The sequence below is a fragment of the Blennius ocellaris genome, assembly GCF_963422515.1.
Source record: "Blennius ocellaris genome assembly, contig: SCAFFOLD_116, whole genome shotgun sequence".
In the NCBI taxonomy this organism is placed as follows: domain Eukaryota; kingdom Metazoa; phylum Chordata; class Actinopteri; order Blenniiformes; family Blenniidae; genus Blennius; species Blennius ocellaris.
The window spans coordinates 45001-72500 of record NW_027662305.1 but is presented as its reverse complement, the minus strand read 5'-3'; the positions used below and the strand labels follow the sequence as shown (position 1 = coordinate 72500).

The 27500-nt window shown below is 48.6% G+C and overlaps 4 protein-coding genes across 7 annotated transcripts in view; 2 read left to right on the top strand and 2 right to left on the bottom strand.

Moving 5' to 3' along the window:
- Positions 1–2031: 2031 nt before the first annotated feature.
- Positions 2032–6025, bottom strand: il21 (interleukin 21). 3 transcript variants are annotated; one of them, XM_080521277.1, is made up of 7 exons: positions 5410–6025; positions 5006–5370; positions 4888–4932; positions 2807–2920; positions 2412–2450; positions 2238–2318; positions 2032–2161 (listed from the first exon to the last, which is right to left on the bottom strand). In XM_080521277.1, exons 2-7 carry the CDS (start codon positions 5132–5134, stop codon positions 2135–2137), a joined length of 435 nt encoding a protein of 144 aa, XP_080377403.1. In that variant the 5' UTR covers positions 5135–5370; positions 5410–6025; the 3' UTR covers positions 2032–2134. The 3 variants fall into 3 exon arrangements, with proteins under 3 accessions (XP_080377403.1, XP_080377402.1, XP_080377404.1); XM_080521276.1 differs by having other exon boundaries at positions 5006–6025; XM_080521278.1 differs by having other exon boundaries at positions 4888–4929; positions 5006–6025.
- Positions 6026–10368: 4343 nt separating this feature from the next.
- On the bottom strand, positions 10369–16251 carry cetn4 (centrin 4). 2 transcript variants are annotated; one of them, XM_080521282.1, is made up of 6 exons: positions 16203–16251; positions 15077–15122; positions 14718–14870; positions 12808–12936; positions 12069–12206; positions 10369–10569 (listed from the first exon to the last, which is right to left on the bottom strand). In XM_080521282.1, exons 2-6 carry the CDS (start codon positions 15077–15079, stop codon positions 10387–10389), a joined length of 606 nt encoding a protein of 201 aa, XP_080377408.1. In that variant the 5' UTR covers positions 15080–15122; positions 16203–16251; the 3' UTR covers positions 10369–10386. The 2 variants fall into 2 exon arrangements, with proteins under 2 accessions (XP_080377408.1, XP_080377409.1); XM_080521283.1 differs by having other exon boundaries at positions 10369–10541.
- Positions 16252–16612: 361 nt separating this feature from the next.
- bbs12 (Bardet-Biedl syndrome 12) lies at positions 16613–18835 on the top strand (the record flags this gene model as incomplete). Its single annotated transcript, XM_080521272.1, has 1 exon — positions 16613–18835. One exon carries the CDS (start codon positions 16613–16615, stop codon positions 18833–18835), a length of 2223 nt encoding a protein of 740 aa, XP_080377398.1.
- Positions 18836–21255: 2420 nt separating this feature from the next.
- The window catches only part of fgf2 (fibroblast growth factor 2), a 12283-nt gene continuing 6038 nt past the window's right edge, over positions 21256–27500 (top strand). The window contains exon 1 of the mRNA XM_080521275.1: positions 21256–21579. Coding sequence (XP_080377401.1) covers positions 21387–21579 — 193 coding nt within the window. The 5' untranslated portion in view covers positions 21256–21386. The remainder of the gene's footprint in view (positions 21580–27500) is intronic.

Below are 27500 nucleotides of genomic sequence, written 5' to 3'. Positions count from 1 at the left end.
GGTTATCATACCAGGGTCTCTGGTACCTGGTTCACATACCAGGGTCTCTGGTACCTGGTTATCATACCAGGGTCTCTGGTACCGTTCTGCCACTAGAGGGAGACAGAGGGAGAGACGGGCCCTGAGAGGTACATTCACCTTACCTCTACTTTATATCCCCCCACCTCCACCCCCTCTACCCCCCCACACCCCCCACCTCTACCCCCCACACCCCCCACCTCCACCCCCTCTACCCCCCCACACCCCCCATCTCTACCCCCCACACCCCCCACCTCCACCCCCTCTACCCCCCCACACCCCCACCCCCTCTACCCCCCACCCACCCCCAACCTCTACCCCCCACACCCCCACCTCTACCCCCCCACACCCCCCACCTCCACCCCCTCTACCCCCCCACACCCCCCACCTCTACCCCCCACACCACCCCCTCTACCCCCCCACACCCCCCACCTCTACCCCCCACCTCCACCCCCTCTACCCCCCACACCCCCCACCTCTACCCCCATCTCTACCCCCCACACCCCCCCACCTCTACCCCCCACCTCCACCCCCTCTACCCCCCATCTCTACCCCCCCACACCCCCCCACCTCTACGCAGTTTAGAAGGTGGCTGAAGGGTGGAGAAGGTAGATGAAGGGTGGAGAAGGTAGATGAAGGGTAGAGAAGGTGGATGAAGGGTGGAGAAGGTAGATGAAGGGTAGAGAAGGTGGATGAAGGGTGGAGAAGGTGGATGAAGGGTGGAGAAGGTGGATGAAGGGTGGAGAAGGTAGATGAAGGGTGGAGAAGGTAGATGAAGGGTGGAGAAGGTAGATGAAGGGTAGAGAAGGTGGATGAAGGGTAGAGAAGGTAGATGAAGGGTGGAGAAGGTGGCTGAAGGGTAGAGAAGGTGGATGAAGGGTGGAGAAGGTGGCTGAAGGGTGGAGAAGGTGGCTGAAGAGTGGAGAAGGTGGATGAAGGGTGGAGAAGGTGGATGAAGAGTAGAGAAGGTGGCTGAAGGGTGGAGAAGGTGGCTGAAGGGTGGAGAAGGTGGATGTAGATGAAGGTGGATGAAGGGTGGAGAAGCTGGATGTAGATGAAGGTGGATGAAGGGTGGAGAAGCTGGATATAGATGAAGGGTGGAGAAGCTGGATGTAGATGAAGGGTGGAGAAGCTGGATGTAGATGAAGGTGGATGAAGGGTGGAGAAGCTGGATATAGATGAAGGGTGGAGAAGCTGGATATAGATGAAGGGTGGAGAAGCTGGATGTAGATGAAGGGTGGAGAAGCTGGATGTAGATGAAGGTGGATGAAGGGTGGAGAAGCTGGATGTAGATGAAGGGTGGAGAAGCTGGATGTAGATGAAGGGTGGAGAAGCTGGATATAGATGAAGGGTGGAGAAGCTGGAAGTAGATGAAGGTGGATGAAGGGTGGAGAAGCTGGATGTAGATGAAGGTGGATGAAGGGTGGAGAAGCTGGATGTAGATGAAGGTGGATGAAGGGTGGAGAAGCTGGATGTAGATGAAGGTGGATGAAGGGTGGAGAAGCTGGATGTAGATGAAGGGTGGAGAAGCTGGATGTAGATGAAGGGTGGAGAAGCTGGATGTAGATGAAGGGTGGAGAAGCTGGATGTAGATGAAGGGTGGAGAAGCTGGATGTAGATGAAGGTGGGTGTGTGTTTATAGAAACCAAACACCCTTCGTCTTTAACAGGTTTTATTTGATGACATCACAGCCTCAGTTTGATTTATTTGATGACATCACAGCCTCAGTTTGATTTATTTGATGACATCACAGCCTCAGATTGAAGCAGATGATGACATCACAGCCTCAGATTGTAGCACCTGGTGTAAAGCAGGTTTTCATGAGGTAGAATTCTACATTGTGATTACCTGAAGTTTTCAAACGTTCACAATCTGACCTCTGACCTTCAAGTGAAAGAGGTTTTTTCACTACAAATAAAACAAACGTCTCCAACACAACGACATGTATTTGTCCTGATGTTCTGCCAGCCAGACGCCCCCCCCCCCCCCCCCCCCCCCCACCCCCCCAGCAAAGCAGCTTTGATCCATGGTCTGAATAAATATTAAATAAGTTAAATAATGTGAGGTTAAAGCAGCTGCTTCTCAGCGTAGTGTCCTTGTCCTGCTGTCCTCGTCCTCAGTCCAGACTCAGCCTGGTCAGCGCCTAGAGAGACAGGAGGGACAGGGTGAGCTTCACCTGGTGCCTACAATCCTTCCTGGTCCAGTGGAAGTGTCTTCACCCTTTGTATCAGAGACTCCAGCCGGTTGAAGAACTCCCTGGCCTCCTCTTTAGGATACAAGTCGCAGGCCTGGCAAGGCGTCTGCAAGGAAGCAGTGGAACCATTAACCCTTCCTTTGTCAAACTGTAGGCTGAAGACGAGGAGCTGAGGAGGGGCCAGTAAGGCCTGCCTTACCGTGGTATTCCCTGTGTGGCAGAAGTTCAGTCCTCTGGCCTGAGAAGGGTTGAGAAGTCATTTTAGTTTCACTTCAGTAAAGGGTTAAGGTAGGGTAGGGTAGGGTTATGGTTAGGGTAGGGTAGGGTAGGGTAGGGTAGGGTTCCAGACAGAACGCTGCTACTCACCGTCAGGTGGTGGTTCAGGTTAGGGGTAGGGTAGGGTAGGGTAGGGTTCCAAACAGAACGCTGCTACTCACCGTCAGGTGGTGGTTCAGGTTAGGGGTAGGGTAGGGTAGGGTAGGGTTCCAGACAGAACGCTGCTACTCACCGTCAGGTGGTGGTTCAGGTTAGGGGTAGGGTAGGGTAGGGTAGGGTAGGGTAGGGTAGGGTTCCAAACAGAACGCTGCTACTCACCGTCAGGTGGTGGTTCAGGCTCCGGGACAGTTTCACTTGGTTCCTGCTCGGTCCCTTGAAATGAACCTCCATGTTGGTCTTGTAGCACTGCAAGGCCGCCATACAGCAGCAGTCCTGTGGGGGGGGCACAACATCTGTAACTGGAGGAACACATCTGTAACTGGAGATAAACATCTGTAACTGGAGGAACAACATCTGTAACTGGAGGCACAACATCTGTAACTGGAGGAACAACTGTAACTGGAGTAACAACATCTGTAACTGGAGGAACAACTGTAACTGGAGGAACAACATCTGTAACTGGAGGAACAACTGTAACTGGAGGAACAACATCTGTAACTGGAGGAACAACTGTAACTGGAGGAACAACTTCTGTAACTGGAGTAACAACATCTGTAACTGGAGGAACAACTGTAACTGGAGGAACAACATCTGTAACTGGAGGAACAACTGTAACTGGAGGAACAACTTCTGTAACTGGAGGAACATCTGTAACTGGAGGAACAACTGTAACTGGAGGAACAACTTCTGTAACTGGAGGAACAACTGTAACTGGAGGAACAACATCTGTAACTGGAGGAACAACTGTAACTGGAGGAACAACATCTGTAACTGGAGGAACAACTGTAACTGGAGGAACAACATCTGTAACTGGAGGAACAACATCTGTAACTGGAGATAAACATCTGTAACTGGAGGAACAACATTTGTAACTGGAGATAAACATCTGTAACTGGAGGAACAACTTCTGTAACTGGAGGAACAATTTCTGTAACTGGAGATAAACATCTGTAACTGGAGATAAATATCTAACCGGAGGAACAACTTCTGTAACTGGAGGAACAACTTCTGTAACTGGAGGTAAACATCTGTAACTGGAGGAACAACTTCTGTAACTGGAGGAACAACTTCTGTAACTGGAGGAACAACTTCTGTAACTGGAGGAACAACTTCTGTAACTGGAGGTAAACATCTGTAACTGGAGGTAAACATCTGTAACTGGAGGAACAACTTCTGTAACTGGAGGAACAACTTCTGTAACTGGAGGAACAACTTCTGTAACTGGAGGTAAACATCTGTAACTGGAGGTAAACATCTGTAAGTGGAGATAAACATCTAACTGGAGGAACAACATCTAAGTGGAGGTAAACATCTGTAACGAGGTAAACATCTGTAACTGGAGGAACAACATCTGTACGTGCAGGGAAGCAGTGGTGGCTCGTCACAATGGGAACGTTGGAGGAACAATGGGAACGTCGGAGGAACAATGGGAACGTCGGAGGAACAATGGGAACGTCGGAGGAACAATGGGAACGTCGGAGGAACAATGGGAACGTCGGAGGAACAATGGGAACGTGGGAGGAACAATGGGAACGTCGGAGGAACAGTGGGAACGTCGGAGGAACAGTGGGAACGTGGGAGGAACAGTGGGAACGTGGGAGGAACAGTGGGAACGTGGGAGGAACAATAGGAACCCTATTCTAACCCAATAGGAAACATTTAGCGAAGTGAAGTTCAGATTTCTGCAACTGAAAGTTTCTGTTCATAAGTTTCTCCAGTTGGTTTGCAGATGTTGGTGTTTGCAGATGTTGGTGTTTGCAGATGTTGGTGTTTGCAGATGTTGCGGAGCGTGGCGGCGGTGGCTAGGCTCAGAAAGCTGACTCGGCACATTTCGACGGAAGCAGTGACTCCAGATGTGAGTCAACCTGAAGACTGAGGTCTGGAGCTCCGGCTGTGGTTCTCAGGTTCTTCATGTTTCTATGTTCACAATGTGGTTCTGGTGTTTGAAGACAATAAAGTCACTTAGAACATCTTCAGGACCAGAACCACAATCCAGAGCAGTTGGACCAACAAGGACCTGAGCAGGATCATGAAGTCCACAACGTTTCATGTCTGCTGAACTAGAACCAAAACTCTTTTCTATCTTCACGAGGATGTAGACGGGGGTTTACCCCCTGTGGTGCCGTGCAGCCTCGGGGGACCATCAGACCCCCGGGGGACCATACCGGGGACCATCAGACCCTCGGGGGACCATCAGACCGTGGGGACAGACTGGAGGACTGACGGAGGTTCAGACTCACCTCCACGTCCTGCGGCGGCGTGTGTAGCAGCTGTCGGCTGTGCTGCTGGGAGAGACGGACAAGCAGTGAGACGCTGGCGGTGAGACGTCCTCTGAGGTGTGGACGAGGACGGACCCACCTGCAGGCCCTGCCGGGCGTGGTCCAGCTCCGTCAGCACCTCCCGGAGCTTCCTCCTCTCCAGGCTCCGGTCGGCGGCGGTGGCGGCGGCGCCCAGCGCGGCCAGCAGGTAGAGGAGCAGCAGCTTCATGCCGGTCCAGGCAGCAGGTCAGGGGGACGGACGGGGACGGACGGGGACTGGAGCCTCGGCCGGGTCTGAGCTTCTTATAGCATCCCTGCAGGAAAACCACCGCTTCACAGCTGGAAAGCTGCAGGAACCGCCGTGTGAGTAAGACATTTTCTTTTCCACTGGCAGCCGCTCCGTGAAGGAGGCGGAGCCTAGAGGACCTGGGTGACGGCAGGAAGCTGCAGCGGCGCCCAGAGAACCTGGGTGACGGCAGGAAGCTGCAGCGGCGCCCAGAGAACCTGGGTGACGGCAGGAAGCTGCAGCGGCGCCACTTCCCAGTTTCACTTTCACAGAAGAGACACTGCTGCATCATGGAGGAACAACAGGAAGTGTCTTCACCGTCCTTTGGTGAGGAGCTGAGGACAGGACGCTGTCAACTTTGTCTCAGGTGAGGACAGGAAGCTGTCAACTTTGTCTCACCTGAGGACAGGACGCTGTCAACTTTGTCTCACCTGAGGACAGGACGCTGTCAACTTTGTCTCACCTGAGGACAGGACGCTGTCAACTTTGTCTCAGGTGAGGAGCTGAGGACAGGAAGCTGTCAACTTTGTCTCACCTGAGGACAGGACGCTGTCAACTTTGTCTCAGGTGAGGAGCTGAGGACAGGAAGCTGTCAACTTTGTCTCACCTGAGGACAGGAAGCTGTCAACTTTGTCTCAAGTGAGGACAGGACGCTGTCAACTTTGTCTCAGGTGAGGACAGGACGCTGTCAACTTTGTCTCAGGTGAGGACAGGACGCTGTCAACTTTGTCTCACCTGAGGACAGGACGCTGTCAACTTTGTCTCACCTGAGGACAGGAAGCTGTCAACTTTGTCTCACCTCCACATTACAAATCAAACCAGTTTGAATTTCAATATAAAATACATGAAATCAAATAAAAACACTGGAATCACAAAGAACGGCTGTAAATCAGTGACTGTCCAATCAGAAGGCTGCAGAAGTGACGGAGAACGTTGAGACATGAGGTTCCTGAAGCAGGTCCTGATCCACCTGGTCAGACGTTCTCCTGGTGAGGTCACCTGACATCTGAGGGACAGTAGGAGGGTCCTGCCCCCCCCCCCCCCCCCCCCCCTCTCTCTTTATATATATGTATATGTATATGTATATATATATATGTATATGTATATGTATATGTATATATCAGTACGTCCTCTCCTCTGTCCTGTTGGACAAAGTTAGAACTCAGTGAACTTATCAGGATATCAGTTAGTTACACAATGTTGAACTGTTCTGTTGAGTCATCAGAAGGAGATCATGTGATTCTATTAACATTCTATGTCCCATCTTCATCTGCTGTTATTGAATTAATAGAAGAAGAAGCCACAGGAAGTCTCCAGCAGAACTTCCTGTGGAGAGCAGGAGGCCAGAGCTGCTTCCTGTGACGAAGAGGAGGATGAAGGCCTCCAGCTGCTGAGGCTCAAACTCCACAGTCCTCCACAGTGCCAGGTCAGTGATGAAGAGGAGGAGGTCAGTGATGAAGAGGAGGAGTCCTCCACAGTGTCAGGCCAGTGATGAAGAGGAGGAGGTCAGTGATGAAGAGGAGGAGTCCTCCACAGTGCCAGGCCAGTGATGAAGAGGAGGAGCCCTCCACAGTGCCAGGTCAGTGATGAAGAGGAGGAGGTCAGTGATGAAGAGGAGGAGTCCTCCACAGTGTCAGGCCAGTGATGAAGAGGAGGTCAGTGATGAAGAGGAGGAGTCCTCCACAGTGTCAGGCCAGTGATGAAGAGGAGGAGGTCAGTGATGAAGAGGAGGAGTCCTCCACAGTGTCAGGCCAGTGATGAAGAGGAGGAGCCCTCCACAGTGCCAGGTCAGTGATGAAGAGGAGGAGTCCTCCACAGTGCCAGGTCAGTGATGAAGAGGAGGAGCCCTCCACAGTGCCAGGCCAGTGATGAAGAGGAGGAGCCCTCCACAGTGCCAGGTCAGTGATGAAGAGGAGGAGTCCTCCACAGTGCCAGGTCAGTGATGAAGAGGAGGAGTCCTCCACAGTGTCAGGCCAGTGATGAAGAGGAGGAGTCCTCCACAGTGTCAGGCCAGTGATGAAGAGGAGGAGGCCAGTGATGAAGAGGAGGAGTCCTCCACAGTGTCAGGTCAGTGATGAAGAGGAGGAGGTCAGTGATGAAGAGGAGGAGTCCTCCACAGTGTCAGGTCAGTGATGAAGAGGAGGAGGTCAGTGATGAAGAGGAGGAGTCCTCCACAGTGTCAGGCCAGTGATGAAGAGGAGGAGGCCAGTGATGAAGAGGAGGAGCCCTCCACAGTGCCAGGTCAGTGATGAAGAGGAGGAGGTCAGTGATGAAGAGGAGTCCTCCTCCACAGTGTCAGGTCAGTGATGAAGAGGAGGAGGCCAGTGATGAAGAGGAGGAGCCCTCCACAGTGCCAGGTCAGTGATGAAGAGGAGGAGGTCAGTGATGAAGAGGAGGAGTCCTCCACAGTGTCAGGTCAGTGATGAAGAGGAGGAGGTCAGTGATGAAGAGGAGGAGTCCTCCACAGTGTCAGGTCAGTGATGAAGAGGAGGAGGCCAGTGATGAAGAGGAGGAGCCCTCCACAGTGCCAGGTCAGTGATGAAGAGGAGGAGGCCAGTGATGAAGAGGAGGAGTCCTCCACAGTGTCAGGTCAGTGATGAAGAGGAGGAGGTCAGTGATGAAGAGGAGGAGCCCTCCACAGTGCCAGGTCAGTGATGAAGAGGAGGAGGTCAGTGATGAAGAGGAGGAGTCCTCCACAGTGCCAGGTCAGTGATGAAGAGGAGGAGGTCAGTGATGAAGAGGAGGAGCCCTCCACAGTGCCAGGTCAGTGATGAAGAGGAGGAGGTCAGTGATGAAGAGGAGGAGCCCTCCACAGTGTCAGGTCAGTGATGAAGAGGAGGAGGTCAGTGATGAAGAGGAGGAGTCCTCCACAGTGCCAGGTCAGTGATGAAGAGGAGGAGGTCAGTGATGAAGAGGAGGAGCCCTCCACAGTGCCAGGTCAGTGATGAAGAGGAGGAGGTCAGTGATGAAGAGGAGGAGCCCTCCACAGTGTCAGGTCAGTGATGAAGAGGAGGAGGTCAGTGATGAAGAGCAGGGTGAGGTTGTGGAGTCGTCTCCCTCCATTGCGTCCTGAGGTTTGCTCCCCCTGGTGGTGGAGGTGAGGTTTGTGGTGGAGGTGAGGTTTGCTCCCCCTGGTGGTGGAGGTGAGGTTTGCTCCCCTCCCTAAATGTGGCGTTGGAGAAACTCAGCTCAATGGACTGAAGCCTTCAGGGATGACGAGTCGCCGTCAGAGGGCCGATCCGCGACGTTAGCGACTCAACGTTTCTGAATAAAACCCCAGAGCAAAGTGCATGAGGGGCTCCTCATGAGATCAAAGGAGATCAGTGTCTGTTACCATGGAGACACTCAGTGTTTCACACAATGATGTAGCCATAGATATACAACAGTAGAGCCTCGTTTCCACCGCACACAAGTGCCGGTGCGGAGCGGTGCAGAGCGGGACGGAGCGGAGCGGGACGGAATAGAGACCCTGACTGAAATTTTGGGTCGCGTTACCACTGCAGAGAGGAGCTTAAAAAGTGGGCGGGGCTTATGAGCTCCTCTTCATCGCTGCCGTGGTCCGTCCCCGCAGTATAGCGCCACTGACCACGATATAGCACCACTGACAACGGTATAGCGCCACTGACCGCGACATAGCGCCACTGACCACGACATAGCGCCACTGACCGCGACATAGCGCCACTGACCGCGACATAGCGCCACTGACCGCGACATAGCGCCACTGACCACGACATAGCGCCACTGACCGCGGTATAGCGCCACTGACCGCGACATAGCGCCACTGACCGCGATATAGCGCCACTGACCGCGACATAGCGCCACTGACCGCGGTATAGCGCCACTGACCGCGACATAGCGCCACTGACCGCGACATAGCGCCACTGACCGCGACATAGCGCCACTGACCGCGACATAGCGCCACTGACCACGGCTGAACAGAACGCTGACCGCCTCTGAGAAGTGGAGCTGCCGGAGCGCGGTCAGCGCCGGAGCCCAAAGCTCCAGACTCCGGTGTCAGACACACGCATCCAGGCCACGGCGAGCGCTATGCTAACAGGAAGCTCCAACGCTCCTGCCTCACGTCGCTGTTTCACCACAAACACTGCAGTCGAGCAGCAAAGAAAAGGAAAATAAAAACAACCAGAGCAAAGTGACACTGACATCAGAGGCTTCGTCCAGCGACACATTAACATATTGAGGGCGTGTCGTAAATCACTGACCAATCAGCAGACGGCTCCTCAAACTCAGACCCGTTCCGTGGTCCTGGTACCCCAATGGAAGGGGGACGGTCTGGAGCGGTTCAGGCCGCATTCCTGTGGTGACACGCGAACCGGAGCGGTTTAGACTGGTCTAGGCCGGCACTTTTTGTGCGGTGGAAACGGGACTTAGGAGTCGTGGCTCCAGCACCGCCATCTTGGAGAGGTCTCCTGCGCCGCCATCTTGGAGAGGTCTCCCTCTGGAGCTGAACAAGGATCCAGGCTAGAAGAGCCACAACAACATTGGCAGCGCTCTTGCTAGTCCACGTAGTAACAAGTAATGCCTCATTTTAAAGCTGAGGAGAAGCTCTATCCTGTGGAAGACACCCCCCCCCCCCCCCCAATAGTTTTCCCATGAGGTTTCCACAGGATAGATCTTTTCCTCAACTTTAAAGTGAGGCCTTACTTGTGTTGCTACCTGGACTAGCAAGCGAGCTCCAAATGTTGTTGTGGATTTTGTAGCCTGGATCTTTATGTTAAGCACAAGTGAGAGACCTCTCCAAAATGGCGGCGCAGTAGCACGGCGCCATAACGCATCTTGTGTTTTCGCTGTGACAGGCCAGTCAGAATGGACCTGAGCTAATGGCTATGGTGGCTCCAGCTCCTCCCGGGGACCATGTGAGGACCTGCTGGTTCAGTCACCTCCCAGGTTTCCTGTTGATTTTTAAGGTTCACACTTTCCACCTGATCACATCGACTCTCACAAGTGAAAGTCCTCGACACGACGAGGGTTCGGAACACACGTCAGCGCCATATCCTGTTTATTTGTGCTCTGGAGCGTCTCTCCTGCAGTGACAGGGACTTTCACCGTTCCACAGGAACATGACTCAGCTCTGCTGTTTCCACACTAGATCTATAGATGTAGTTGTGTAGAAGCAGAGTGCAGCTTGTCGACACGTCACTCCACAGGATCGGCTGCCATCAATATATTTATTGGTTTCAAGGTAGAAAAATCTGTGCAAAGATACAGAAGGTTGAACTATGTACACACAACAGGAGTTCCGTCAGTACAGGTTGGTCTTCTTCATGATCCTCAGGAAGTCCTGCTCGTTGACCTCGCCGTCTCCGTCCCGGTCCGCCTCCTGGATCATCTCCTGCAGGACCACAACCCCCCGACACCCCCTGCTGGTTCAGTGCAGGCACTGCCCTGTGTTCCTTTATTCAAACTCAGGATTGTCTTTAAATGTTGTGTATATGTGGAGAACCCTCAGCTGTGTGAAAGGAACCCTCAGCTGTGTGAAAGGAACCCTCAGCTGTGTGAGAGCCATCAGCTGTGTGAGAGCCATCAGCTGTGTGAAAGGAACCATCAGCTGTGTGAAAGGAACCTTCAGCTGTGTGAAAGGAACCCTCAGCTGTGTGAGAGCCATCAGCTGTGTGAAAGGAACCATCAGCTGTGTGAAAGGAACCCTCAGCTGTGTGAGAGCCATCAGCTGTGTGAAAGGAACCATCAGCTGTGTGAAAGGAACCTTCAGCTGTGTGAAAGGAACCCTCAGCTGTGTGAGAGCCATCAGCTGTGTGAAAGGAACCATCAGCTGTGTGAAAGGAACCTTCAGCTGTGTGAAAGGAACCCTCAGCTGTGTGAAAGGAACCATCAGCTGTGTGAAAGGAACCCTCAGCTGTGTGAGAGCCATCAGCTGTGTGAAAGGAACCATCAGCTGTGTGAAAGGAACCTTCAGCTGTGTGAAAGGAACCCTCAGCTGTGTGAAGAGAGCCCTCAGCTGTGTGAAAGGAACCCTCAGCTGTGTGAAAGGAACCATCAGCTGTGTGAAAGGAACCTTCAGCTGTGTGAAAGGAACCCTCAGCTGTGTGAAGAGAGCCCTCAGCTGTGTGAGAGAGCCCTCAGCTGTGTGAGAGAGGCCTCAGCTGTGTGAGAGAGCCCTCAGCTGTGTGAGAGAGCCCTCAGCTGTGTGAAGAGAGCCCTCAGCTGTGTGAAAGGAACCCTCAGCTGTGTGAGAACCATCAGCTGTGTGAGAGAGCCCTCAGCTGTGTGAGAGAGCCCTCAGCTGTGTGAGAGAGGCATCAGCTGTGTGAGAGAGCCCTCAGCTGTGTGAGAGAGCCCTCAGCTGTGTGAGAGAGGCATCAGCTGTGTGAGAGAGGCATCAGCTGTGTGAGAGAGCCCTCAGCTGTGTGAGAGAGGCATCAGCTGTGTGAAGAGAGCCCTCAGCTGTGTGAGAGAGGCATCAGCTGTGTGAGAGAGGCATCAGCTGTGTGAGAGAGCCCTCAGCTGTGTGAGAGAGCCTCAGCTGTGTGAAGAGAGCCCTCAGCTGTGTGAGAGAGGCATCAGCTGTGTGAGAGAGCCTCAGCTGTGTGAGAGAGCCTCAGCTGTGTGAGAGAGCCCTCAGCTGTGTGAAGAGAGCCCTCAGCTGTGTGTGAGAGCCCTCAGCTGTGTGAGAGAGCCTCAGCTGTGTGAGAGAGCCCTCAGCTGTGTGAGAGAGCCTCAGCTGTGTGAGAGAGCCCTCAGCTGTGTGAGAGAGCCCTCAGCTGTGTGAGAGAGCCTCAGCTGTGTGAGAGAGCCCTCAGCTGTGTGAGAGAGCCCTCAGCTGTGTGAGAGAGCCTCCGCTGTGTGAGAGAGCCCTCAGCTGTGTGAGAGAGCCTCCGCTGTGTGAGAGAGCCCCCTGTACCTCCAGCTCCTGGTCCGTCAGGTTCTCTCCCAGCTCCTTGGCGACTCTCTTCAGGTTCTTGAAGGAGATGGTTCCCGTCCCGTCGTCGTCAAACAGACGGAACGCTTTGAGGATCTCCTCTCTGGAGTCTTTGTCACTCTGGGAGGGACAGACGAAGGGAGGACGGGACAGAGGATGGGGACAAAGGAGGAGGACAGAGGATGGGGACAAAGGAGGAGGACAGAGGATGGGGACAAAGGAGGAGGACAGAGGATGGGGACAAAGGAGGAGGACAGAGGATGGGGACAAAGGAGGAGGACAGAGGAGGAGGACAGAGGATGGGGACAGAGGATGGGGACAGAGACACGGTGGACAAGCTGGATAAGTTCCCTGAATGACCACTGGAGCGTGGGTCCAGGAGCCCGTCGTCTCCACAGACTCAAAATACTGTTTATAAACACATGTAATCAGAGTACAGTCAGTACTGAGTACACATGTAGTCAGAGTACAGTCAGTACTGAGTACACATGTAATCAGAGTACAGTCAGTACTGAGTACAAGGAGGATCACATTACTGCTGCTCCTTTAAAAACAGGAGGAACAAAGATCCAGGGTTCAAATAGTTCAATAGGATTCTGCCAGTATTTGTACTTTAGAAAGTCTTAAAGCCACAGGCTGAGCAGGTTCCCCTCATATAGATATATAGATGTAGATATATAGATGTATGTACACAGAACCCTCCAGGAGCTCCTGAACTCACCATCTTCAGCGTCATGATACTGAGGAAATCTTCAAAGTCCAGAGTTCCACAGTTTTCTTTGTCCACGTCTGAGATCATCTTCTTGATTTCCTCTTTCTTCGGTTCAAAGCCCAGAGCCCTCATGGCCACCTGGGACCAAGCAGGCCAGCTTAACTCGGGTTATCTGAGACCAGCTTAGACCACATTACCTTACCTCGGGTTATCTGAGACCACACTACCTGAACTCGGGTTATCTTGGATCCGATTATCTTAACTCGGGTAATCTGAGACCAGATTATCTTAACTCGGGTTATCTTGGATCAGATTATCTTAACTCGGGTAATCTGAGACCAGGTTATCTTAACTCGGGTTATCTGAGACCACATTACCTTAACTCGGGTTACCTTAGACCAGGTTATCTTAACTCGGGTTATCTGAGACCACATTACCTTAACTCGGGTTATCTTGGATCAGATTATCTTAACTCGGGTTATCTGAGACCAGGTTATCTTAACTCGGGTTATCTGAGACCACACTACCTGAACTCGGGTTATCTTGGATCAGATTATCTTAACTCGGGTTATCTTGGATCAGATTATCTTAACTCGGGTTATCTGAGACCAGGTTATCTTAAACCACATTACCTTAACTCGGGTTACCTTAGACCAGGTTATCTTAACTCGGGTTATCTGAGACCACATTACCTTAACTCGGGTTATCTTGGATCAGATTATCTTAACTCGGGTTATCTTGGATCAGATTATCTTAACTCAGGTTATCTGAGACCAGGTTATCTTAACTCGGGTTATCTGAGACCACATTACCTTAACTCGGGTTGCCTTAGACCAGGTTATCTTAACTCGGGTTATCTGAGACCACATTACCTTAACTCGGGTTATCTTGGATCAGATTATCTTAACTCAGGTTATCTGAGACCAGGTTATCTTAACTTGGGTTATCTTAGACCGGGTTATCTTAGATCAGATTATTTTAACTTGGGTTATCTTAGACCAGGTTAGACCAGATTACCTTAACTTGGGCTATCTTAGACCAGGTTAGACCAGATTATCTTAACTCGGGTTATGTTAGACCAGATTATCTTAACTCAGGTTATTTTAGACCAGGTTAGACCCGATTATCTTAACTCGGGTTATCTTAACTTGGGTTATCTTAGACCGGGTTATCTTAGACCAGGTTAGACCAGATTATCTTAACTCGGGCTATTTTAGACCAGGTTATCTTAACTCAGGTTATCTTAGACCAGATTATGTTAACTCAGGTTATCTTGAGCAGGTTAGACCACGTTAAAGTAGGTTAGACCAGGTTAAAGCGGGTTAGACCAGGTTAAAACACATTAAAGTGGGTTAGACCAGGTTAAAGTGGGCTAGACCAGGTTAAAACACGTTAAAGCAGGTTAGACCAGGTTAAAGCGGGTTAGAACATGTTAAAGCAGGTTAGAGCATGTTAAACCGGGCTAGAACATGTTAAAGCAGGTTAAAGCGGGTTAGAACATGTTAAAGCAGGTTAGACCAGGTTAAAGCGGGTTAGACCAGGTTAAAGCGGGTTAGAACATGTTAAAGCAGGTTAAAGCGGGTTAGAGCATGTTAAAGCGGGTTAGAACATGTTAAAGCAGGTTAAAGCGGGTTAGAACATGTTAAAGCAGGTTAGACCAGGTTAAAGCGGGTTAGACCAGGTTAAAACACATTAAAGTGGGTTAGACCAGGTTAAAGTGGGCTAGACCAGGTTAAAACACGTTAAAGCAGGTTAGACCAGGTTAAAGCGGGCTAGAACATGTTAAAGCGGGTTAGACCAGGTTAAAACACGTTAAAGCGGGTTAGACCAGGTTGAAGCGGGTTAAATACTGCTAAACGGGTCGAATGGCTTTAAGCCAGGTTAATAAAGTAATAGAGTACTCGAGTAACGCGCTGCACCTTCAGCTCCTTCACGTCGATGACTCCTCTCCCCTCCGTGTCAAACAGGTCGAAAGCTTCTTTAACTTCTTGTTTCTGCTCCTCCGTCAGCTCCACTCGAACACCGGACTTCTTCCTGTGGCTGGCAGAAGCTGCTTTCCTGGAGCTCGAAGCCTGAAACCAACATTTACATTTATTTCGGTTAAAAGTAGAAAACCGAACTTGTTTGTTAGCTCGACGGTTAGCATCATGCTAAGTGAACTAAACGCCCCGAAGAGAAGCAGGTTTTCACACTAAACTCAGCCGATATGACGACACGTACTACAACCTTAACTTCACTCGGCGTGCAGCTTGTGAAGTAGTTAAACACTTTTTCTTACCATTTTCAAAGTTTGATGTCAACAAAGCAGACTGTTGTTCTCGTTCCTGTCAACAGACAACGAGCCAATCAGACTCTCAGAAACCCAAATGTGGCCAATCACAACACTCAGTGGACGGGACATCACGGTCGTCACCAATCATCTGAAGTGCTTGTTGTCGCTAGGCGACCAGGCGGCTCCACGCATGCGCAGCGCGGATCGTATTAGCAGCAGAGAGCTGGATCAAGCTTCGTATAAACAACGTTTTAAACGTCTTCAAATGAAGGTAAATCAACGTGTTTCCGGACTTATTACGTCACGGCGGGTGACGGCAGCTTGTTCCGCTCATCTTATTGATCTCAGGTGTTTAGAACTCGCTTTTAGACAACTGGCTTAGCTGTTAGCACATTATTGTAAACAGTTTATTAAAAGACATTATGGGAGTTTTCTGAAATATCAGGAGCTTTGAGCTGTTTATATTGTGGATTTATACTCCTGGTCACCCAAAACACAGGGTTTACGTCTCATTAATACTCTTTTATGACAATAATTCACGTTCCATTTCTGATGTTGCACATTTTAGTTCGATGATTTTCAGGAAAGAACTCATATTTGATGGATTTGACCTTCAGATCCACTCAGATTCAACCTTTTTTATATATTAAAAGCGATTGTACTGCTGATGTCATGGTCCTCTGCTGCTTATTACTGTGGCCATGTTTCATTATAAGAGGACGGTATGTATATATTAGTGCTGTCAGTCAATTAAAATTAATTGCACGATTTTCTGTCATTAATTGCAATTAATCGCATAGTTTCTCTAATGAAGACTGAAGCTCGTAATGGACTATATTTAACAGAAGATTATTTTTATAATGTGCTTTTAGCTTTTGGTGAAACTGTTACTTTCCAAAATCAGCAAAATAATAAAAACACTAATTAATTAATTAATAAACGTCTAACATAAGTCTGGGTTTAGTTAGAGTGCAGCTCCACCACTTTGACAATTTAAATATTTCTAGAAATAAAGTTGTAAACTTATTACATGAACTAAATGGCAATAATATATTGTGATACACACACACACACACACACAGTATAGAGGAGAGCCAGGGAAAGAGAGAAACAGTATAAATGAATATTTCACCAGTATTTCCTCCAGTTTCAGCAGTTTGGTGTCTCCTGGTCAGCCAACCTGGCAACCTGCTGTTTTGCTGCAGAATTACTGCTGCGGTTGAAAAAAATTCAGCTTTTCAAATGAAAACTAATGACTTTTACTTTCTCATTCAGTCATCAGGGAGCATTTAAAGTGAAGCTTTCTCCCTTACTATTACTCTACGGTATTATGCTGCTCTGCAGGCGGCGCTGCTCCGGTAAGAGAGTGAAAAAACAAAAAATGGAAGTAACTATGTTAATTATGTTAAAAAGTTGTTATCAAATTAAATGTTTCAAGTCAATGAACTAAATGAAAGTATTATTTTTGACAGCGCTAGTATTTGCGACTTGTACATGTTAAAAGTGGTTTCCTGTCCTGTTGCTGTTCAGGGTCCTTGAATCATGCTGGGAAGCAGCGTTTCCCTCAGAGGACCACATGCTGGCCTGCTCAAGCTGTCAGCGCTGGCAGAACTCTCCCGTTCCTCTTTGGGTCCCTGGAAGAGCTTCAAGTTTCTCCACGACGACACAACTGGGGAGTCGGCTCTGGTGTCTTCCAGTTATAGGATCCTTGAGAACCTGGAGCTGAGCTGCCCAGTGGCCCAGCTGGTCCTGGAGACCCTCCAGGCCCACCAGAAGGTCCACCACACCGGGTCGGGATGCCTGCTGTTCCTGACGGGGGCGTGGAGCCGAGCGGCTCTGCACTGCCTGCAGGAAGGGATTCCAGCCTCACACGTGATGTCGGCCATGAACGAGGGGCTGGACTTGTGCAGGGACGTGTTCAGGAGGAGCTCCGTCTCCCTGGAGACGCTTTCTGCTTGTTGTCCTGCAGCGTCTCAGGGTTCGGGACTGCGGCTGCCAGAGAAACTCCCCACAGAGAAACTCCCCATAGAGAAACTCCCCACAGAGAAACTCCCCATAGAGAAACTCCCCATAGAGAAACTCCCCATAGAGAAACTCCCCATAGAGAAACTCCCCATAGAGAAACTCCCCACAGAGAAACTCCTGCAGGATGGCAGCAAGACACTGAACTTCAGTGGGCAAAGAAAAGTAAAGCTCAGCAGACATTTTTCTGAAATTAATTCTGGAAATGTCTCCAAGGTATCAAAGCTTCCCGAACCCAAGCTTCCCGAACCCAAGCTTCCCGAACCCAAGCTTCCCGAACCCAAGCTTCCCGAACCCAAGCTTCCCGAACCCAAGCTTCCCGAACAGAAGCTTCCCGAACAGAAGCTTCCCGAACAGAAGCTTCCCGAACAGAAGCTTCCCGAACAGAAGCTTCTCGAACCCAAGCTTCCCGAACCCAAGCTTCCCGAACAGAAGCTTCCCGAACCCAAGCTTCCCGAACCCAAGCTTCCCGAACAGAAGCTTCCCGAACCCAAGCTTCCCGAACCCAAGCTTCCTGCGCTGGCGGCCGTTGCTCTGGGATTGAGCCACGGCTGTGACGAGTCGATGAGGCTGGTGATGGAAGCCATTCAGGTGCAGTCAGAAGCCGCTCAGGAAGACGGCGGCCGTCCGCCGCTCGATGTGACTGGCGTGCTGACGTGTCTGGTCCCCGGGGTGTCGGAGCACCAGGCCTGCGTGGTTCGAGGCTGCGTGGTTCTCCTGTCTGCAGAACAAGCTCTGCTGGCTCAGCGTCTAAGGGGGAGGAGCCTGCAGGTCGCCCTCATCACTGGGGACCTATCGGAAGACTTTCGCCACCTGGGCTTCCACAGACTGACGGGAACCCGGCGAGTGAGCGAGCGTCTGCCGGGTTCCAGCGGAGAAGACGGCTGGACGGAGACGGTGGGCGCCGTCCTCTTGAGCCTGGACGTGAACCTGGTGCTCCTCAGTGGCTCCGCCTGTCAGTCGATGGCTGAGTTCTGCTGGAGGCATCAGATCCTGGTGGTGGAGAAGGTGAAGGGCTCCACCCTGAGGATGTTTGCTGATGCAACGGGAGCCGTGGCGGTGGCGTACGCCGCCCAGCTGAGTCGGCAGAGCGTGGGCTCCGGGGCCACGCTCAGCATCTGGAGGGATCTGAGCGGCCGCCACGGGACGCCCGCGGCAGCGGTGAACATCTGCCCCGGGGGCGGCGGCCCGGTCACCGTCATCCTGACCAGCTACCTGCCCGGCAAGCTGCCGGCGCTGGAGGACCGGTTCTGGGCCTGTGCTCACCGGCTCCACTGCGCCCTGGAGGACGGGGTCCTGCTGCCTGGAGCCGGGGGGACAGAACTGCTTTGTGTCCGTCGGCTGCTGCGGCGGGACGCCCCCGGGCGGCTCCGGGCCCTGGTGTTCCCCCTCATGGCCGAGGGCCTGACGGAGTACCTGTCCACCGTCATGGTCAACACGGGGACGGTGTCCAGACTCCAGGCCAGGACTCTGCTGAGTCAGCAGCTGCTGGACGAGCAGCCGGGCCGACTCCTTCTGGAGGCCGGGAGACAGGAAGTGATGGAACCCGAGGAACCCGAGGTCTACGATAACCTGAGTGTGAAGCAGGACGCCTGGCGGGCGGCCTTAGACGTGGTGTTCCTGGTCTTACAGAGCGACGCAGAGATCCTGACCGGGGGAGGCCCTCACCCCCGCCCCTCTGAGGGACGTCTGGGCCGGCTCGGGGCCCCCAGTGGACCGGACAGCGGGACACAACGTCTTTAGCGTCTCGTCTCACCTGGCAAATGATTGGAAAATGTCGTTTTTCATTCCTGACGCAGCGTCAATAAATGAGTTTATCTCCACAAACTGCTTCCTGGTTTCCACCACAAGGTGGCGACATACAACACGTTTCCTCCTCCACCCTGTGTGTGTGTGTGTGTGTGTGTGTGTGTGTGTGTGTGTGTGTGTGTGTGTGTGTGTGTGTGTGTGTGTGTGTGTGTGTGTGTGTGTGTGTGTGTGTGTGTGTGTGTGTGTGTGTGTGTGTGAGTGATCAGATGGAGGGTCAAAGTTTCTCCCCTGACTGCCTCTGGTTGTGACTCACTGCGCCGTCATTTGGCTCCAGCCTCAGTCCCTGGCGGCCGGTTGGACGACTGATGTGGCGACTCGCTGACCAGAACGTCGTTTAACCATGAAGAACCAGCAGCTGAGACGTCCTGGTTCTACTGCTGTTCTACTGCTGTTCTACTGCTGTTCTACTGTTCTACTGCTGTTCTACTGTTCTACTGTTGTTCTACTGCTGTTCTACTGCTGTTCTACTGCTGTTCTACTGTTCTACTGCTGTTCTACTGCTGTTCTACTGCTGTTCTACTGTTCTACTGCTGTTCTACTGTTCTACTGTTGTTCTACTGCTGTTCTACTGTTCTACTGCTGTTCTACTGCTGTTCTACTGTTCTACTGCTGTTCTACTGTTCTACTGTTGTTCTACTGCTGTTCTACTGCTGTTCTACTGTTCTACTGTTGTTCTACTGTTGTTCTACTGCTGTTCTACTGCTGTTCTACTGTTCTACTGCTGTTCTACTGCTGTTCTACTGCTGTTCTACTGTTCTACTGTTCTACTGTTGTTCTACTGCTGTTCTACTGCTGTTCTACTGTTGTTCTACTGCTGTTCTACTGTTGTTCTACTGCTGTTCTACTACTGTTCTACTGCTGTTCTACTGTTGTTCTACTGTTGTTCTACTGCTGTTCTACTGCTGTTCTACTGTTGTTCTACTACTGTTCTACTGTTGTTCTACTGCTGTTCTACTGCTGTTCTACTGTTCTACTGTTGTTCTACTGCTGTTCTACTGTTGTTCTACTGTTGTTCTACTGCTGTTCTACTGCTGTTCTACTGTTCTACTACTGTTCTACTGTTGTTCTACTGCTGTTCTACTGTTGTTCTACTGTTGTTCTACTGCTGTTCTACTGCTGTTCTACTGCTGTTCTACTGTTCTACTGCTGTTCTACTGTTGTTCTACTGCTGTTCTACTGCTGTTCTACTGCTGTTCTACTGTTGTTCTACTGCTGTTCTACTGCTGTTCTACTGTTGTTCTACTGCTGTTCTACTGCTGTTCTACTGCTGTTCTACTGCTGTTCTACTGTTCTACTGTTGTTCTACTGCTGTTCTACTGCTGTTCTACTGTTCTACTGCTGTTCTACTGCTGTTCTACTGTTCTACTGTTGTTCTACTGCTGTTCTACTGCTGTTCTACTGCTGTTCTACTGTTGTTCTACTGTTGTTCTACTGCTGTTCTACTGTTGTTCTACTGCTGTTCTACTGTTGTTCTACTGTTGTTCTACTGCTGTTCTACTGCTGTTCTACTGTTCTACTACTGTTCTACTGTTGTTCTACTGCTGTTCTACTGTTGTTCTACTGTTGTTCTACTGCTGTTCTACTGCTGTTCTACTGCTGTTCTACTGTTCTACTGCTGTTCTACTGTTGTTCTACTGCTGTTCTACTGCTGTTCTACTGCTGTTCTACTGTTGTTCTACTGCTGTTCTACTGCTGTTCTACTGTTGTTCTACTGCTGTTCTACTGCTGTTCTACTGCTGTTCTACTGCTGTTCTACTGTTCTACTGTTGTTCTACTGCTGTTCTACTGCTGTTCTACTGTTCTACTGCTGTTCTACTGTTCTACTGTTGTTCTACTGCTGTTCTACTGCTGTTCTACTGCTGTTCTACTGTTCTACTGCTGTTCTACTGTTCTACTGCTGTTCTACTGCTGTTCTACTGTTGTTCTACTGCTGTTCTACTACTGTTCTACTGCTGTTCTACTGTTCTACTGCTGTTCTACTGCTGTTCTACTGTTGTTCTACTACTGTTCTACTACTGTTCTACTGTTCACTGTTGTTCTACTGCTGTTCTACTGCTGTGCTACTGTTCTACTGCTGTTCTACTGTTGTTCTACTGCTGTTCTACTGCTCTACTGCTGTTCTACTGTTCAGGGTTTCTGGAGGAGCCCCCCCCCCTCCAGAGTGTTGGGGGCGTGAGCAGAGCAGCAGAGGTTCCAGAGCGCATGCGAGGTGAGGCCCAGAAGGGAAAGTCTTCCTCACTGATCTAAGCCAGCTGCCTGCTTGAAGCCTTCAGTGGGAGGAGGAGGAGGAGGAGGAGGAGGAGGAGGAGGAGGAGGAGGAGGTGGGAGGAGGAACCGGGCCCCCAGAGAGCAGCTGCTCCACAGACCGCCACCCGCCGCCCAGGCCTCCGTCGCTGGTCGCTGGTCCCGTCCTGTGAGGTGAAGCAGGAGCAGGGGGGAGGGGGGGGGGGGGGGGGGCGGAGGCCTCCACCAGGACTGAGGAGGAATGGCCGCCGGAGGAATGGCCGCCGGAGGAATCACCACTCTTCCCTCCACACCTGAAGACGGCGCCGGCGGGGGGTTCCCCCCCGGGACCTTCAAGGACCCCAAGAGGCTGTACTGTAAGAACGGGGGCTTCTTCCTGAGGATCCGGGCCGACGGGGGGGTGGACGGCATCCGGGAGAAGAACGACCCCCACAGTGAGTAGCCCTCCTGTCCTCCATCAGCACAGGGTCCTCCACCCTCCAGACCTCCACCCTCACTGCTCGCTTCTCTTTAATGTGTCAAGACCAGTGGAGCTGAAAGACGTTTCTCTTCACAGCTGATCACTTAGTCAATAGTCTGAAGAGTCCGGATTAATCAGCAGTCAGGATTAATCAGGAGTCAGGATTAATCAGGAGTCAGGATTAATCAGGAGTCAGGATTAACCAGGAGTCAGGATTAATCAGGAGTCAGGATTAATCAGGAGTCAGGATTAATCAGCAGTCAGGATTAATCAGGAGTCAGGATTAATCAGGAGTCAGGATTAACCAGGAGTCAGGATTAATCACGAGTCAGGATTAATCACGAGTCAGGATTAATAAAAAAAACAGGATTAATCGGGAGTCAAGATTAATCAGGAGTCAGGATTAATCAAGAGTCAGGATTAATCAGGGAACAGGATTAATCAAGAGTCAGGATTAATCAGGAGTCAGGATTAATCAGGAGTCAAGATTAATCAGGGAACAGAATGAATCAAGAAACAGGATTAATCAGGAGTCAGGATTAATCACGAGTCAGGATTAATCACGAGTCAGGATTAATAAAAAAACAGGATTAATCGGGAGTCAAGATTAATCAGGAGTCAGGATTAATCAGGGAACAGAATTAATCAGGAGTCAGGATTACCAGAAAACAGATTAATCTAGAGTCAGTGTTATTCGGGAGTCAGGATTAATCAGGAGTCCGAATAAATCAAGAGTCCGGATTAATCAGGGGTCAGGATTAATCACGAGTCAGGATTAATCGGGAGTCAAGATTAATCAGGAGTCAGGATTAATCAGGGAACAGGATTAATCAAGAGTCAGGATTAATCAGGAGTCAGGATTAATCAGGAGTCAGGATTTATCAGGAGTCAGGATTAATCAGGGAACAGAATGAATCAAAAAACAGGATTAATCAAGAGTCAGGATTAATCAAGAGTCAGGATTTATCAAGATTCAGGATTAATCAGAAAACATGATTAATCAGGGAACGGAATTAATCAAGAGTCAGGATTTATCAGGGAACGGAATTAATCAGGAGTCAGGATTAACCAGGAGTCAGGATTAACCAGGAGTCAGGATTAATCACGAGTCAGGATTAATCACGAGTCAGGATTAATCACGAGTCAGGATTAATCAGCAGTCAGGATTAATCACGAGTCAGGATTAATCAGGAGTCCGGATTAATCAGGAGTCAGGATTTATCACGAGTCAGGATTAATCACGAGTCAGGATTAATAAAAAAAAACAGGATTAATCGGGAGTCAAGATTAATCAGGAGTCAGGATTAATCAAGAGTCAGGATTAATCAGGGAGCAGGATTAATCAAGAGTCAGGATTAATCAGGAGTCAGGATTAATCAGGAGTCAGGATTAATCAGGGAACAGAATGAATAAAAAAACAGGATTAATCAGGAGTCAGGATTTATCAAGAGTCAGGATTAATCAGGGAACAGGATTAATCAAGAGTCAGGATTAATCAGGAGTCAGGATTAATCGGGAGTCAAGATTAATCAGGAGTCAGGATTAATCAAGAGTCAGGATTTATCAGGAGTCAGGATTAATCACGAGTCAGGATAAATTAAAAAACAGGATTAATCGGGAGTCAAGATTAATCAGGAGTCAGGATTAATCAAGAGTCAGGATTAATCAGGGAACAGGATTAATCAAGAGTCAGGATTAATCAGGAGTCAGGATTAATCAGGAGTCAGGATTTATCAGGAGTCAGGATTAATCGGGGAACAGAATGAATCAAAAAACAGGATTAATCAAGAGTCAGGATTTATCAAGATTCAGGATTAATCAGAAAACATGATTAATCAGGGAACGGAATTAATCAAGAGTCAGGATTTATCAGGGAACGGAATTAATCAGGAGTCAGGATTAACCAGGAGTCAGGATTAACCAGGAGTCAGGATTAATCACGAGTCAGGATTAATCACGAGTCAGGATTAATCAGCAGTCAGGATTAATCACGAGTCAGGATTTATCACGAGTCAGGATTAATCACGAGTCAGGATTAATAAAAAAAACAGGATTAATCGGGAGTCAAGATTAATCAGGAATCAGGATTAATCAAGAGTCAGGATTAATCAGGGAGCAGGATTAATCAAGAGTCAGGATTAATCAGGAGTCAGGATTAATCAGGAGTCAGGATTAATCAGGGAACAGAATGAATAAAAAAACAGGATTAATCAGGAGTCAGGATTTATCAAGAGTCAGGATTAATCAGGGAACAGGATTAATCAAGAGTCAGGATTAATCAGGAGTCAGGATTAATCAGGAGTCAAGATTAATCAGGGAACAGAATGAATCAAGAAACAGGATTAATCAGGAGTCAGGATTAATCACGAGTCAGGATTAATCACGAGTCAGGATTAATAAAAAAAACAGGATTAATCGGGAGTCAAGATTAATCAGGAGTCAGGATTAATCAGGGAACAGAATTAATCAGGAGTCAGGATTACCAGAAAACAGATTAATCTAGAGTCAGTGTTATTCGGGAGTCAGGATTAATCAGGAGTCCGAATAAATCAAGAGTCCGGATTAATCAGGGGTCAGGATTAATCACGAGTCAGGATTAATCGGGAGTCAAGATTAATCAGGAGTCAGGATTAATCAGGGAACAGGATTAATCAAGAGTCAGGATTAATCAGGAGTCAGGATTAATCAGGAGTCAGGATTTATCAGGAGTCAGGATTAATCAGGGAACAGAATGAATCAAAAAACAGGATTAATCAAGAGTCAGGATTTATCAAGATTCAGGATTAATCAGAAAACATGATTAATCAGGGAACGGAATTAATCAAGAGTCAGGATTTATCAGGGAACGGAATTAATCAGGAGTCAGGATTAACCAGGAGTCAGGATTAACCAGGAGTCAGGATTAATCACGAGTCAGGATTAATCACGAGTCAGGATTAATCACGAGTCAGGATTAATCAGCAGTCAGGATTAATCACGAGTCAGGATTAATCAGGAGTCCGGATTAATCAGGAGTCAGGATTTATCACGAGTCAGGATTAATCACGAGTCAGGATTAATAAAAAAAAACAGGATTAATCGGGAGTCAAGATTAATCAGGAGTCAGGATTAATCAAGAGTCAGGATTAATCAGGGAGCAGGATTAATCAAGAGTCAGGATTAATCAGGAGTCAGGATTAATCAGGAGTCAGGATTAATCAGGGAACAGAATGAATAAAAAAACAGGATTAATCAGGAGTCAGGATTTATCAAGAGTCAGGATTAATCAGGGAACAGGATTAATCAAGAGTCAGGATTAATCAGGAGTCAGGATTAATCGGGAGTCAAGATTAATCAGGAGTCAGGATTAATCAAGAGTCAGGATTTATCAGGAGTCAGGATTAATCACGAGTCAGGATTAATCAGGAGTCCGGATTAATCAGGAGTCAGGATTTATCACGAGTCAGGATTAATCACGAGTCAGGATTAATAAAAAAAAACAGGATTAATCGGGAGTCAAGATTAATCAGGAGTCAGGATTAATCAAGAGTCAGGATTAATCAGGGAGCAGGATTAATCAAGAGTCAGGATTAATCAGGAGTCAGGATTAATCAGGAGTCAGGATTAATCAGGGAACAGAATGAATAAAAAAACAGGATTAATCAGGAGTCAGGATTTATCAAGAGTCAGGATTAATCAGGGAACAGGATTAATCAAGAGTCAGGATTAATCAGGAGTCAGGATTAATCGGGAGTCAAGATTAATCAGGAGTCAGGATTAATCAAGAGTCAGGATTTATCAGGAGTCAGGATTAATCACGAGTCAGGATAAATTAAAAAACAGGATTAATCGGGAGTCAAGATTAATCAGGAGTCAGGATTAATCAAGAGTCAGGATTAATCAGGGAACAGGATTAATCAAGAGTCAGGATTAATCAGGAGTCAGGATTAATCAGGAGTCAGGATTTATCAGGAGTCAGGATTAATCGGGGAACAGAATGAATCAAAAAACAGGATTAATCAAGAGTCAGGATTTATCAAGATTCAGGATTAATCAGAAAACATGATTAATCAGGGAACGGAATTAATCAAGAGTCAGGATTTATCAGGGAACGGAATTAATCAGGAGTCAGGATTAACCAGGAGTCAGGATTAACCAGGAGTCAGGATTAATCACGAGTCAGGATTAATCACGAGTCAGGATTAATCAGCAGTCAGGATTAATCACGAGTCAGGATTTATCACGAGTCAGGATTAATCACGAGTCAGGATTAATAAAAAAAACAGGATTAATCGGGAGTCAAGATTAATCAGGAATCAGGATTAATCAAGAGTCAGGATTAATCAGGGAGCAGGATTAATCAAGAGTCAGGATTAATCAGGAGTCAGGATTAATCAGGAGTCAGGATTAATCAGGGAACAGAATGAATAAAAAAACAGGATTAATCAGGAGTCAGGATTTATCAAGAGTCAGGATTAATCAGGGAACAGGATTAATCAAGAGTCAGGATTAATCAGGAGTCAGGATTAATCGGGAGTCAAGATTAATCAGGAGTCAGGATTAATCAAGAGTCAGGATTTATCAGGAGTCAGGATTAATCACGAGTCAGGATAAATTAAAAAACAGGATTAATCGGGAGTCAAGATTAATCAGGAGTCAGGATTAATCAAGAGTCAGGATTAATCAGGGAACAGGATTAATCAAGAGTCAGGATTAATCAGGAGTCAGGATTAATCAGGAGTCAGGATTAATCAAGAGTCAGGATTTATCAAGATACATGATTAATCAGGGAACGGAATTAATCAGGAGTCAGGATTTATCAGGGAACGGAATTAATCAGGAGTCAGGATTAATCAGGAGTCAGGATTAATCAGGAGTCAGGATTAATCAAGAGTCAGGATTTATCAGGGAACAGAATTAATCAGGGAACAGGATTAATCAAGAGTCAGGATTAATCAGGCGTCAGGATTAATCGGGAGTCAAGATTAATCAGGAGTCAGGATTAATCAAGAGTCAGGATTAATCAGGAGTCAGGATTAATCACGAGTCAGGATAAATTAAAAAACAGGATTAATCGGGAGTCAAGATTAATCAGGAGTCAGGATTAATCAAGAGTCAGGATTTATCAGGAGTCAGGATTAATCACGAGTCAGGATAAATTAAAAAACAGGATTAATCGGGAGTCAAGATTAATCAGGAGTCAGGATTTATCAGGAGTCAGGATTAATCAGGGAACAGAATGAATCAAAAAACAGGATTAATCAGGAGTCAGGATTAATCAGGAGTCAGGATTAATCAAGAGTCAGGATTTATCAAGATACATGATTAATCAGGGAACGGAATTAATCAGGAGTCAGGATTTATCAGGGAACGGAATTAATCAGGAGTCAGGATTAATCAGGAGTCAGGATTAATCAGGAGTCAGGATTAATCAAGAGTCAGGATTTATCAGGGAACAGAATTAATCAGGGAACAGGATTAATCAAGAGTCAGGATTAATCAGGCGTCAGGATTAATCGGGAGTCAAGATTAATCAGGAGTCAGGATTAATCAAGAGTCAGGATTAATCAGGAGTCAGGATTAATCACGAGTCAGGATAAATTAAAAAACAGGATTAATCGGGAGTCAAGATTAATCAGGAGTCAGGATTAATCAAGAGTCAGGATTAATCAGGGAACAGGATTAATCAAGAGTCAGGATTAATCAGGAGTCAGGATTAATCAGGAGTCAGGATTTATCAGGAGTCAGGATTAATCAGGGAACAGAATGAATCAAAAAACAGGATTAATCAGGAGTCAGGATTAATCAGGAGTCAGGATTAATCAAGAGTCAGGATTTATCAAGATACATGATTAATCAGGGAACGGAATTAATCAGGAGTCAGGATTTATCAGGGAACGGAATTAATCAGGAGTC

Coding starts and splice junctions, on each gene's coding strand:
- cetn4 (XM_080521282.1), bottom strand. Junction 12,937..14,717: donor TCGACGTGAAGGAGCTGAAG/GTGCAGCGCGTT, acceptor GCTTGGTCCCAG/GTGGCCATGAGGGCTCTGGG. Junction 10,570..12,068: donor TGACGGACCAGGAGCTGGAG/GTACAGGGGGCT, acceptor CTGAACCAGCAG/GGGGTGTCGGGGGGTTGTGG.
- il21 (XM_080521276.1), bottom strand. CDS start 5,134: ATGAAGCTGCTGCTCCTCTACCTGCTGGCCGCGCTGGGCGCCGCCGCC. Junction 2,921..4,887: donor CGCCGCCGCAGGACGTGGAG/GTGAGTCTGAAC, acceptor CCCCCCCCACAG/GACTGCTGCTGTATGGCGGC. Junction 2,162..2,237: donor TGGAGTCTCTGATACAAAGG/GTGAAGACACTT, acceptor CTGTCTCTCTAG/GCGCTGACCAGGCTGAGTCT.